At 41.3% G+C, this 14,077-nt stretch overlaps 1 protein-coding gene across 1 annotated transcript; it reads left to right on the top strand.

Moving 5' to 3' along the window:
* The first annotated feature begins 1,423 nt into the window (after positions 1-1,423).
* lingo4b (leucine rich repeat and Ig domain containing 4b) lies at positions 1,424-8,621 on the top strand. The gene is made up of 3 exons (XM_080768594.1): positions 1,424-1,595; positions 5,273-5,386; positions 5,535-8,621. Exon 3 carries the CDS (start codon positions 5,547-5,549, stop codon positions 7,344-7,346), a length of 1,800 nt encoding a protein of 599 aa, XP_080624720.1. The 5' UTR covers positions 1,424-1,595; positions 5,273-5,386; positions 5,535-5,546; the 3' UTR covers positions 7,347-8,621.
* Positions 8,622-14,077: the final 5,456 nt, after the last annotated feature.

Raw genomic sequence — 14,077 nt, 5'->3', positions numbered from 1 at the left:
ACGTCTCCTGCGCACATTTAATCTTGACCTTCAGGTCAAACTTCTTGTCAAACCAGAAACAGGATTATGTCAAAGGTCATGTCTCACCTAGCTCTGGTCCATATCTCTAATGCGTTGCATTTAAACTATGTTACTCTCAACTTCCGCCGCTCGCAGAATGCAGACCAGCCTCTCCTCTTTAGCGTATATAAAAACGTTTTTGCTACTCACCAAAACAAAGGCGGGTCGTGTCATTAGAAAGCCTACTTTCCTCAGTGGACACACTCTGAGCCCCCCACCACACATATAAACTGTACTTTATGGCTAAAAGGGGATTTTGTTTCCACCGGGAAAAAAATACTTTTAGTTACTCCACTGCGCCTTCTATACCGATATTGCCCAGAGAATTGCCTCATAGAGAATACTTTTCCTCCGGTGAAAGAAAATCCCTTTCTGGCCAAAAAGTACAGTTTATACGTGTGGTGGGGGGCTCAGAGTGCGTCCACTAAGGAAAGTAGGCTTTCTAATGACACGACCCGCCTTTGTTTTGGTGAGTAGCAAAAACTTTGCTTATTTACGCTAAAGAGGAGAGGCTGGTCTGCATTCATGCGAGCGGCGGAAGTTGAGAGAAACATATCTCTAAATGCAACGCATTAGAGCTATGGACCAGAGCTACATCTCACCTAGACACAGGATCTAATGTATCAATAGAGGAGCAGCCCAATTGTATAAGTTATATTGCATTATATAGATTGGACAAAATTACATTTTATACATAACAGTTAAGGAGTTGTTTTTAAGCACTTGCCCCACCTTCCCTGGCAATGCTCATGAGTCATGTTCAATGGGGCAATGCACACACATTCTAAGAGCTCTGTTGTTTTCTTGTTGTCTGGCCAACAGCTGTTCTGCCCACCTTTTAATACATGCTGGTGGCATGCTAGAGCATGTCTCTGGGGCTACCATACAGCAGCAGGTGCCAGGAAACTGTCTTTCACTCACACGTACACATACACACACACACACACACACATACGCACGCACACGCATGCACACATGCACGCACGCACACACGTGTGAGCCCACACATATTCAGAGACCCATTTTAGCAAACAGAAGCATGACACAAGCATGCACTCACACACAAACTCAAATTCATACTCACACAGAGTATGCAACCATACTCTTTCTCTCTCTCTCCAGCAGCCCCCTCTCTCCCCTCTCTCTGTCACCTACAGTACAAAGATACAGCGACCCTAACAGTGCACATACAGTCACTCACATCGTGTGATCTCGATTGTTGTTTTGTTCTCCACTGTTGCTTTGTTCCAGCTGCCTTCATTTTGGGATTTGAGCCAAGGTCTTTTCTTTCACACCACGACGGACTAAAAATAGTACTTAGACAAGTGGTAGAAAGTACAGCAAGGCATTCACTGTGCATTCTCTGTCATATGTGGTGGCGTGCACATTTTCCTACTAGGGAGGGACGTGTGTTTTAAAGAGCAAATTCAGTGGGATGAAAAGACTTGCACGCTTTCAGCCCCTCCGAAGTCACCTTCACCATAAGACGTAACACACCTGTGGTATACGATGGAACTGTTCATCTGAAGTTGTCAGTAAGTTTGCTCTGTCTGACAAGTTGTGTGACGTGTTGTGTGTCCCCACAAGGAAGAATATGGAATCGTGAGGAATGTCACATAAGATTAATCTTTAAAGCTTAGAGCTTAAAGCAATCTCATTTCAACGCAGCCGTAATGGAGCCGTTACAGAAGTGAGAAGAACCAAAGTTAATTTAGGAATCACTGCATTGTTTATGTTTTTGCAGTAGACTGTTGCTGTGCGTCATTCACTTCAGCAATGAATGTGATGATGAGCACCAAACATAGTCACTTTGGTCAATGTGATGAACAGAAAAAACAGCAATGAGGGAATCTGCAGCTGTGTGCAGTCTGTAAAATCCATGGGAAATAAGTTAAGTGATGCATCATGTACACATTTCTAACATGTGCTATCTACTACAACATGACCATAATATGAAAACTGGTCTTTATTCCATATTATAAAATTAAAATATGTTTTGAACTGTTGGGTAAATAAATTAAGCAAGTTCTTGGTGGGTTTAGATAATGTGTGATGAGCATACCATAGTATATGGTATGGTATATTTTTGGACCATATTTTAAACTGAATGGAGAAATTAACTGAATGATCAATAGATGGATCAATTATGAAAATGTTTGTATTAGGATTGTCTAGGTCAAGGTTATTGTTTGACTTTGATATTGCTTGTGTTTGACATTGTAGGGGTTTATGAGATAAGAGCTAAAGCAGGAGTTATGCAAAAGGTTTACCGTCACATAAACTATCGTGTTATCGGTCTACTGGACCCTATATGTGACCAGGTTAACCATGCTGTAACAAATGAAATACAGCCAAACTACAAGATCCAATCCACTGGTAGGGCCACAATATAAGACAAGTATATAGCTTCAAGGACAACATTCTTAAATCTTGGCCTGTGACAGCCCAATCCATATAGACTACTGTATGACAAATCTCTCCAAAAAACATGCTGAGCATTCAAGACTATATCATCAGTTATTAAGTCTGAAGCTGAGAATTAATTTAGAAAGATGCTGAAGGTGACTGAGAGAAGGAGGTGTATTTTCTTGTTCAGGACTGACTAATAACACTATTATAATTATTATAAAGACGCATATAGTAGTCAATGAATCAGTCTGGTATTGGATTTTCTGTAGTGCCTCCTGCAGGTGCTATGCTTTTAAACATCACACATTTGAGTAGCTCAGAGTAGGGTGTGTAATGGCTTTCAGAGAGTTGTTCCTGTTCACAGATCTAGAGCTATTTCAGACCATGGGCATTGGGCAATGAGTGGTATTCCCCTTTATATTCTTGATGGTGTCACTAATAGAAGTGCAAGGCGGATTTGTAATAGAAAATAGTTAGTGTAATTAACTGGTAACAGTACACCATGTGACTAGTATTCACAGAGGGTGAGAAATTCCAAATTCATTTATTCAATCACTTTCTAATTTGACAGACAGGGTCAACTCTTGCCGTGACTCCATGGTCATGATCCTTGGCTTTGGCTGAGATGTATCTAGAGATGGTGTATTGCAGAGCCGGGAGAATTTCTTGTCCAGTGTGGTTGGGATGGGGGTGGGGTGTGTGTGCACACTGCACAGGGACTGAGAGCCCGGCCTCAATGAGACATCCACCAGCCGGCAACATGACATTGCATTGCACACCTGCCAGTCTCTGTCTTTCACTAGATGGCACAGTGGGATCAACACTTTTAAATTGTTGCAAGTTCCTCCATCCTCAGGACTATGTGCACAGTAAATCTGGCATGAGAGTGACGCAAGTGGTTCTATTCTACACATTTCAAAGCAAATGTAAGACAAAGTAAAGATCTGGCACTGCTGTCAATTTAGATGGAGAGGCTGCACTGAGGTTGTGTGACGTATAAATATAAATTAGGTTTAGGGTTTTATTTATTCGCACATAAAAAGGTTAAAAACAGGAAAAACAATTACATACAATATTGTGCAGGAGCAGTTAAAAGTCAAAAGGCTTATCCCTAATTTGAAGAATCAGACATTAAATATAAACAAAAACAAATACCAGTAATGCATTCAAATAGATATGCTTGAATATAAAATTGCATGCAGTACATACATGCAGTATATAATAAGTTATATATATATATATATTACAAACATTATAATATATTACAAGCATAATAACAACCCATCTGCAGATCCACTCAAACATGTAGCCAACTGTGAATTAAACTACTACGTAGCCTATTTGTTTGTAGTTTGCTTTAAAGACTAGCAGAGATGGGTTTTTTCAGTCTAGGATCAACAGCATTCCAAAGAGTAGACCCTCTATCTATATCCTATTGAGAACTGCCTGCACATACTTTATTGTCGTACTTCCCTTAGGCCCTAAGGGAAGTACGACAATAAGGTATGTGCAGGTCCATGGATTAGCCTTTAGAAAGTCTCTGATTGTGGATTGTGGAGAGACTATGGCATTGGCAGGTTTGAGTGGCCTTGAATTACATTATTTTCTCAAAACTGTGTGAGATAAAATATGACACATACTGTAGCAGGCTGAGAGTTTATGAGTTACTCTTTGTTGCTCTGGACATAGACAGAAAATAGAAAATTTATCAATTACAGCAAATATTGTCCCAGCACTTAAGTGGAACAGTGGCAGTGTATGAGCAAGAAAGAATATAGTACTACTTCATCTACTTTTATGCATTCAATTTTGATTTGTCAGTTTATGTCTTTCATAGCACAGGCCGCATTGATTTGTTTTTTAGTGCCTGTGAGTATTTTCCCTGATTTACCAAATTGATATTGCTAGTTAGAAGGCATCATTCTCACAAGTTGAAAACTTTCTTACAGTTTGTTTCACAGGGATTTCACACAGGATCCAGTTAGTACAAGTGTTATAATTTGAATAATAATTTAAATTCAAACGCTTCCTATTCTGAAAGTGTACATCACCTGCCTTGTCTAATCATTGACCCGGATTCCCGTTGGTTTGCCTAAAACCAGATGCCCTCAGGTGCCTCGTGCACGTTTATAAGAAGAGAGCAGGGCTCTGGATGTATAGTGAGTGCCTTTAGAGTACTGAAGAGCTTAGCCTTAGAGTATGTGGTCTTTGATATGGTTTATTAATTTATTTCTCTACTTATTCAGCCTGAATAGATATAGATAGGACTTGCTGAGTGGAAAGGATGCGGAGGGGAAGCATTCTTTCATAATCAGTTATGTTAGGATTTCATTGCCTGAATTAAAGAGATGTACTGTACATCTCATGAATTTCAACTGCTTACTGAGTTTGATGTTCAAATGTATACAATGACTAAGGCTTACAAAGCCACTGCAAGAAAAACTTAAGCCCAACACACACCATCTGCAAACGCTGCGTGTCAAAACAGCCGCCTCCATTATTTTCAATGAACCTATCCCACACTGGCGGCGTCAGACGCACGCTGGCGTGCGTTCACGCCTCACCTGACGCTCCGATACGCCACTGTTCTATTTTCCAGGCGTTGCCGCGCGGCAACGCCTGTGCCGCGTCGCTGCGCACCCGTTTCACAGACGGTGTGTGTTGGGCTTTACAGTATGCTGTACAGAGTCATACTGCATTTTGGAGGTTTACCTAAAAAAATTGTGGAACTCTCTAGATTATAAAACACTATACATGCATTTTTAATGTTGCTTCAAGATTCTCTTCTCTCTCCTCTCAACAGGCCATTCTCAAGAACATGTTAACATAACCACATCTCTACAGAAGACTTCAGCCTAATTCCATTTTTTACCACCACACCACTGGTTATGAAAATCTGCACCCCAACATTCAAACGGTATGTTTTAATACAGATTTTAACAAACTACATGCAATGTAATATTTATCACGATAATAATAATAATAATACGTATGTTACTGCATAAAATACCAACAATACCACTGCATGAATTGTCAAAAACACCTGACTATGTCTTCCTTTTCAGCCAGGAGACAAGATGTTTGTGGAGTGTGTTGTCCGATGGGGGGCCTGGAGCATCCTGCTCCACTTTGCATTGGATGTTTCTGCAGCAAGCTGTCCTTCAAGGTGTGCATGTCGACCTGACACCACAGAAGTGAACTGCTCTGGAAGACATTTCACCTCAGTGCCGGAGGGCTTTTCCAGTGACACCAGGTTTTTGGACTTATCTCATAATAAACTTAAGACTCTGGGACGGCACCAGTTTTCTGGCTTTTCGCAACTTCAAGAGTTGGACCTCAGTGATAATGTAATCTCTATGATAGAGGTGGAAGCCTTCCAGGGCCTGCAGAACCTCAGGACTCTTTGCATTAAGGGCAACAGACTTAAAATCCTCCCAGTTGGGGTGTTTTCAGGCCTATCCAGTCTGCGCTTTCTAGATCTCAGTCAGAATGAGATTCTTGTCTTCCTGGACTTCACCTTCAAGGAAATGGTGGGCCTCCAAACACTGGAAGCTGGGGAGAATGACTTGGTATTTATCTCCCAGCGGGCCTTCATTGGTCTGCAGAACCTGCAGGAACTTAATCTAGATCGCAGCAATCTGACCTCCATCCCTACCGAGGCACTGTCACAGCTCCAGAGCCTGGCGACTCTACGCATGCTACGCCTCACCATCTCAGCACTGCCTAACAATGCTTTCCGCCGGCTCCACCGCCTACAGAGCCTTGTGGTCGCAAACTGGCCAATGTTAGACACTATTGCAAGCAACAGCCTGTTCGGTCTCAATCTCACCTCTCTTGTCATCAGCAACTGCAACCTCAGTGTAGTTCCTTACTCTGCGCTGCGTCATCTGGTCTACCTACGCTACCTGGACCTGTCATCCAACCCCATTACAAATATACAAGGTAATCTGTTGGGGGACCTGCTGAGGCTCCAGGAGCTACACTTAGCAGGGGGCAACCTGCTACAAATAGCACTGGGGGCCTTCAGGGGATTGGCCTATTTCCGCATGCTCAATGTATCATCCAATCAGCTAACCACCTTGGAGGAGAGTGCCTTCCACTCAGTTGGGAACCTGCAGGTTTTGAGACTGGATGGGAATCCCTTGGCGTGTGACTGCCGACTGCTTTGGGTGGTACGCAGGCGTTTGCGGCTAAACTTTGATGGGCGTCAACCTACCTGTTCGTCTCCTGATATGGTGAGAGAGCGTGAATTCAGAGACTTCTCAGAGAAGGAGCTCCCAAGGCTGTTCACCTGCCGCCCAGCCCGTGTCCTGGATCACAGGCCGCAGGAAGCTAGAGTAGAAGAGGGCACCACTGTCCTCTTCTCCTGCAAGGCTGATGGTGATCCAGCCCCGTCCATCACCTGGACCTCAGCCCGCAAATCTTTGCTTTCTTCGACGGGCCGAATCAGGGTTTTGACAAATGGTACTCTAGAAGTGCGTTACGCTCAGGTTCAGGATAGCGGCATGTACCAGTGCACAGCAAGCAATGCAGCTGGCAATGACAGCCTGATGGTCAGTCTGCAGGTCAGGGGCTTCCCACGTAACCGCACCACACCCTTCCTTACAGAAGAAGGGTCATCACACTCAGCTAGTGCCAACTCCTCTGCTCAGATGGCAAAGCCATACCCATTTGATGCTAAGACATTGGTCATTGCCACCACCATGGGCTTCCTGTCCTTCCTCAGCTCTGTGGTAATTTGTTTTGTTTTCATGTTCTTCTGGAGCCAGAGCAAAGGCCAGATCAAACACACAGCAACAATTGACTTCGTTCCCCGTTCATCCATGGGGGGAGGGGATGGAGGGGAGGGTGGCAGGTTCACCATGAAGCTGATCTAAACCCAAAATTCAATATTGACCCTACCAGCTCCTGTGTTACGGAGACCCCGCTGGGACATCCAAGGTCTCAGACCTCTGTTAGAAGGTTCTGGTATTTCATAGGGCAAATCAAAGCCCGTTTTTTGGGCTACTGCTTGTCCTCTTCTAATTTTAGAGTTGAAATGTCAGTGAGTGCTCACTTGACTATGTCACCTAACTGGTGAATATCTCGTGAGCCTAGAATAGAAAGCGACTTTGTGTGAGGCTGCAAATCCATCCCATGTTTGTCATGCATTTTGCTTTTGTATGATTATTGTGATGAGGCAAATTACATTTAAATGTTGTAGATCAAGCCTTTTGACAGTACATCATAGACTTTGGGAATGACATGAGAACAGTTCAAGTTTGATATTTTTTCTTCATATTATCATCAAACGTATCAGGTGTGCTTTGTTAAAAATCCACATTAAAAATGTATGCTTGGCTATATGTCTTGACCTGTCAGGCCAAGCAAGCATTTGGTCTTTGACCCGAGAGTTGCTATTTATGCTTACCCACAGGGGATCATTTCAGAGACTGTCAGCTCAGCAATTGACCATATACACATGGTGGCCATTTTGGTCTCACTACGTCATACTCGGTCGGAGCCTCGGAGGGGAAACCCACACCATCGGTTTCCCATGAAAGTATGATATAAGAGCAACTCTAATATGCTGTTCGTTGAAATATATGTATACTATATATAAATAAACGTTTCTGATATAGTTCACTTTTGGAAAAGCCATACAGTATATAAATATTGTGGTGCCATTTTGTTGATGGTACACTGTATAATACTATGTATATAAGAATGTATACCAATGTAATTTCACACTTGATGCAATCATTTTTCAGGTCCAGATTGGATCACGTTTAAAAAAAATCATTTTTTTATCTGATTTTGTCAGGTGATTGAGGAGAATTCTTGTTACTTTAAACTACAATTTTTATTTTTTACATTAATGTAACCTAACTTTTAATGTAGTTTTTATCCACAGTCAGAGGAATAACAAATGTGCCTGAAGAAAATTCATGTGACTGAGAAAATCAGTGATAAACAAACCTTTTCTGGCTTGTAAATCTGAATGATATTAAAGACCAAGGACATCTTCGTCCTCTTGGGCTTATTCTATCACTTCATCTGTTGCTGAGGATTAGTGTCACTCTTGTAGCATACTGTATAAACTTAATGTGTACGTACAGCACGCACAAATCAACAATACTTTGTTATGCCATGAGTGTGTGTATGCATATATTGTGCACACATATAACATTTTAAATGTTGTTTTAACTATCTTGTTTGTAAGATACACTTAAAACGTAGCATTTTCAAAGTATTAAATGCCTATATTTAAACTTGTGTCGTCTTTGTGCTTTTCCTCAAGCTGTGACTGGTGATTATGAAAGAAAACAAAAAAAGATTACATTTACCCAAAGTCAATCTTACATTGGGTCGTTCTTGGGCTCTATTTAAAATGATTCAGCTGCTATTGTTACATAGATGGCATTAGAACCGTTTTTCGCCCCAGAACTAAGCTAACTTAATCTCAAAGCTCTGAGGCCTGCTTCAGGTGATTAGAGCAGACAGATGACCTTGCCGTTCCAGAGAATACAATGATACTGTCTATTTTATAGTTAGTTAGTTCTTAATGATCTGATAGATGGAATAAACGCTGTATGACCAGAGATACGTACAGTATGATGGTTCCATACTCTGGACTATACTCTGTCCCAGACTTAAATACCAGTAGAACATGGGGCTCCATTTTCGTCACCGCTAAACCCCTTATCCCTAAACTTCTTTGCCTTTTTTTTTACTATTTTGAAAAACATTTTTGAATAGTTCAACTAGCCAATCTACATCATGTGAGCTTGTAGACTGGCCATTTTAACTATTCAATTTTTTTTTGCAAAATAGTAAACAAAGGCAAAGAAGTTTTTTGCATCGACTGGCCAGGGGGGAGGCAGTTTTTTAGAGACCAGGATTACTGCATGTTTTTGTGAGGGTAGCGCTAGCTACCCTAGGCCCTAGGGCCTAGGGCCTAGGGGACACGGGGAGAACATGCAAACTCCACACAGAAAGGCCCCATCTCCCTGACTGTTGATTTCCTTCTGCCTTAATAAAGAGTGAAACCTAGAAGATCATGTGTACCCTGCACTACCCACTCTCCCGTGCCCATGGCTTGATACATCTAGAGGTGTTGTATATGTGGCTTATGTCAACCTCTGAGCACCACTGACATTCTCTCGTTGCAAACAGTTAGTAGGTTTGTACAGTTCAATGCATGGAAAGCAAATCATTTCCCTCTCTCTTGTGCAGTTTTCCCAGAATAACCCAGAAAAATAAAATTATAATCACGTGTAAGAGCAGAGATTTAAACCCTTTTGGATTACCCCTGCATGCCTCAATCTGTGTCTGGTGCATGGCTGTTACCCCGCCCAGCCTGGATTGATATCTGATTTAATACATACTTCCTCTTTGGGGGAGAAGTCAAGGGTCAGATTAAAGCAGTGTTCATAAGCCAATGGTCCTGATGATTTGCAAACACTCAATACTGAGAACAATATAGTCTACTCACATCTGCTTTGGACTATTTAAGTCCCCTATTCTGTCTCCAAGGTGATGGAATCAGTCACACTAAACATTCATGTTCACATTAATTTTGCCATCATCCAAACAGGAGATCAACGCTGCTGATCCCACAAAAATCTACAACTACATTTGCATGGATCTCGAGAGTATTAAGCAATAACCTCATTTAGTAACGAAGACCTCTAATAGTGACCTTTTCTTTGGTAATTCATATTACAGTAGGCCTATTTACACTAAGTATTTCTCACTTAACTTTTGAGTCTTAAGTGAATTTCACTTATTTTGGGGGGAAAGACATTCAATTGTGTCAATTCTTTATATTACTATTCACCACCAAGGGGTGCTAAAACCTTTTAGAAAGAAGACCTAAAAGAGATCTTCTATCTCAATCAGCATCATTAGAAAGCATCTGTATCTGATAGTTTCCATATCACATGCAATCATCTTTTGCGCTGATTTTACTGAATTGGCTGCAGGTAATGTTTGACTAGAAGCTGATGTCCATGCATATAGGCAATATTAGGCACAGGAATTCCAACATACAGCACCAGATTGACCTCACTTTTGACAGTCAGGTGGATAATATTAATAACCAATATTTAGCTTATCCCAAACAAAGACATGAGCTATATACTGTATATTGTAGGTTGACTGTATACAATTGCCATTCAGAGAGCCCTATACTGACCTCGTGTGTCATGTAGGCTATGGATTTGTTTAGCAGTGGACACACTGGACAGTGGTGGAAAAAGTCACCTACTCACAATCTGAGCTCCTATGCACAGCTTTCCTGGTTTGTATAAACACAAACATGGGCTTGTGATTGGCTTACCACCCCATATTGATGATTTGATTGGCTGAGCAAAGTACAGTATTGAAGATAAAAGAAGACAAAAGCAAATTGTGATTGGTCAGAATGAGATGATGTATGATGACAAAAGCACCCCTCGCTTCCTCACTAGTAGGAGGCCATAAATGGCCTACTAGTGGGCCATAAATGGCCTACTAGTGCGCAAGCAGAGCGCGCAAGTACTGTCAAATCTCAGCTTCTCTGTGAAAGAAGAACATGGAATACCTTCATGTTCTTTTGTTGAAGAACTGTTGAAGAACTGTTGAAGAACATGAGGGAACATGAAGGTAATTCTATTTAAGCATTTCAATTATTTCGTTACTTAACAACAATCAATTACGTAATGTTATAATTAATACGGATGAGTGGCGGCTTTCGATGGTGATGTATATGTCGATCAGTGTCGTGTGGATTAAAGGAAATGCCTCTATGTATATGTATTTGTAAATTGATTAGCGGTATACTGTGGTTACTTTGCATATGCCCCGTTTGATGCGTATGTATCGTAGCAGCATATGACGTCAGGGTATAACTGGTACAACTAGCTCTCAATGATGACGTAATAAAGATGTGGATTAAACGACCCAATGCCAGGGTGTAATTGATTTTCGATGGTGACGTAATGACATAATGTATACATGTATGTAATCTGACACCACTGCCATATCAAGCACAAGTAGTCATTACCTCAGACGCTGGCACGGCGCATACACATCAAACGACATACGAAAAAGAAAACTATTACTTGCACGTTCTGCTTGCGCAAGTAACTAGAACTGCACTCTGTCGAGTGCCTACTTGCTACTTGCTTGTTGCACACAAGTAGGCCACCTACTAGTGCGCAAGCAGAGCGCGCAAGTACTGTCGACCGCTACAAACTGTCAAATCTCAGCTTCTCTGTGAAAGAAAGTTTGAAATATTGAATTATTAGGTTTTGTCATGGATGTAGACAGTCGAACCCAAGTGCAGAGTAACAACAAACAAGAATAGTATTTAATAAAGAATAAGGCAGATCTTACACTGATGTAGTAGGCAGGAATCAGGTAATTGCAAAATGACAAAGTAGTCAAAACAGGAATCCACAGACAAGCAACCATGACATCAAACTATGAACTGACAATGAGAGTTTGTGAAGAGTCCAGTTTTATAGGAGCAGGTTGATTGGCAAAATGTTCACAGGTGGGCTGACGAGGGAGTTGCCTGCAGTGTGGTGGAAATCATGAAATTAATGTGGGAGTGGCCATGGTGGAGTCACAGACTGAGGGGAGAGAGAATGACAGGTTTAGCTATTTGCTATATGTAACTAGTTTTTGGAGGTAAAAAAGTAGTATTGTTAAGTATGGTAAGAGACTGCTTTCGATGGTGACGTATATGTCGATCAGTGTCGGGTGGATTAAAGGAAATGCCTCTGAAATGTATGTAATTTGTAAATTGATATACTGTGGTTACTTTGCATATGCCCCGTCAGGGTATAACTGGTATAACTAGCTCTCAATGATAACGTAATAAAGATGTGGATTAATCATGTATGTAATCTGACACCACTGCCATATCAAGCACAGGTAGTCATTACGTCATACACTGGCACGGCGCATACGCATCAAATGGATGAAAACTATTACTTGCGCTCGCGTGATAATGTGATGTCATGGCTCTGCAGGTGGCTAGCCATAAGAGGGACAGACTGTGTGTGTGTGTGTGTGTGTGTGTGTGTGTGTGTGTGTGTGTGTGTGTGTGTGTGTGTGTGTGTGTGTGTGTGTGTCCTACCCCCCCCCCCATGAGACTTACAAATCCCAAATGTTTATAAACAAATCCCAAATGTTTGTAAACAAATCCCAAATGTTTATAAACAAATCCCAAAATGTTTATAAACAAATCCCAAAATGTTTATAAACAAATCACAAATGTTTATAAACAAATCACAAATGTTTATAAACAAATACCAAAATGTTTATAAACAAATCCCAAATCCCATGAGACTTGATCCTACCCCCCCGACCATGAGACTTACTACAGGCCAACTGGTAGTGGTCCTACCCCCCCCATGAGACTTACTACAGGTCAACTGGTAGTGGTCCTACCCCCCCCCATGAGACTTACAAATCCCAAATGTTTATAAACAAATCCCAAATGTTTGTAAACATATCCCAAATGTTTATAAACAAATCCCAAAATGTTTATAAACAAATCACAAATGTTTATAAACAAATCACAAATGTTTATAAACAAATCACAAATGTTTATAAACAAATACAAAAATGTTTATAAACAAATCCCAAATCCCATGAGACTTGGTCCTACCCCCCCGACCATGAGACTTACTACAGGCCAACTGGTAGTGGTCCTACCCCCCCCCATGAGACTTACAAATCCCAAATGTTTATAAACAAATCCCAAATGTTTGTAAACAAATCCCAAATTTTTATAAACAAATCCCAAAATGTTTATAAACAAATCACAAATGTTTATAAACAAATCACAAATGTTTATAAACAAATCACAAATGTTTATAAACAAATACCAAAATGTTTATAAACAAATCCCAAATCCCATGAGACTTGGTCCTACCCCCCCGACCATGAGGCAACATATTATACAGAGGCCCCCCCCCCCTCCTGCTTTGCCACGCCGGATAAAAATTGTAAATTTGCCATGAAAATGCTTCAATCTGGTGCACTTTGAGATCAAAATTAAGAAGCTAGGTGGGGGCCACATGTGGCCAGTAGCCCATGTAAGGGATACATGAAAAAAAAAAATCTTCTCCCTGTGACGAGGCCCCCTCAGTGGTTGAGGCCCTAGGCGACTGCCTAGTTCGCCTATGCCTAGAACCGGCCCTGGTGTGTGTGAGTGCGTGCGTCAAGCCCTCCTCCCTGTCATTGTCAAGCACTGTTGTTCCTGAGGGTTGCAATGACCCTTCCTGACCCCAATCAGCATGCTGCATGCAGAGGTCAAACACCCACTCTAAACACCCATAGGGACACAGGGACATACGGACAAAGGGACACACTAAGCTATTCATTGGAGATGGTGTGTGCAACTGCATGCACCGCTCAAAAAAAAGATAAGAAACTAAAGTTTTAAATAATTGTAGTGGAGTAAAAATATAATATTTGCCTCTGAGATGTAGTGGAGACGAGTAGAAGTTAAAGTCTACTGAAAGTATACTGAAAGTCTACTGTGCGGATATCATTTAAAATGAGGCAGTTTAACTATGCAGAAACACATTGCTGACTCATCTCTGAAGTGGCTATTGACAGTTATTGATTTACT

The sequence above is a fragment of the Protomyctophum bolini genome (genome assembly GCF_963924005.1).
Source record: "Protomyctophum bolini genome assembly, chromosome: 7".
In the NCBI taxonomy this organism is placed as follows: domain Eukaryota; kingdom Metazoa; phylum Chordata; class Actinopteri; order Myctophiformes; family Myctophidae; genus Protomyctophum; species Protomyctophum bolini.
Note: the sequence above shows the minus strand (reverse complement) of the source record. Positions and strands in the feature narration are given on the sequence as shown.

What these genes read in the sequence shown, in the direction of transcription:
- lingo4b (XM_080768594.1), top strand. Translation starts at nt 5,547, where the DNA reads ATGTTTGTGGAGTGTGTTGTCCGATGGGGGGCCTGGAGCATCCTGCTC.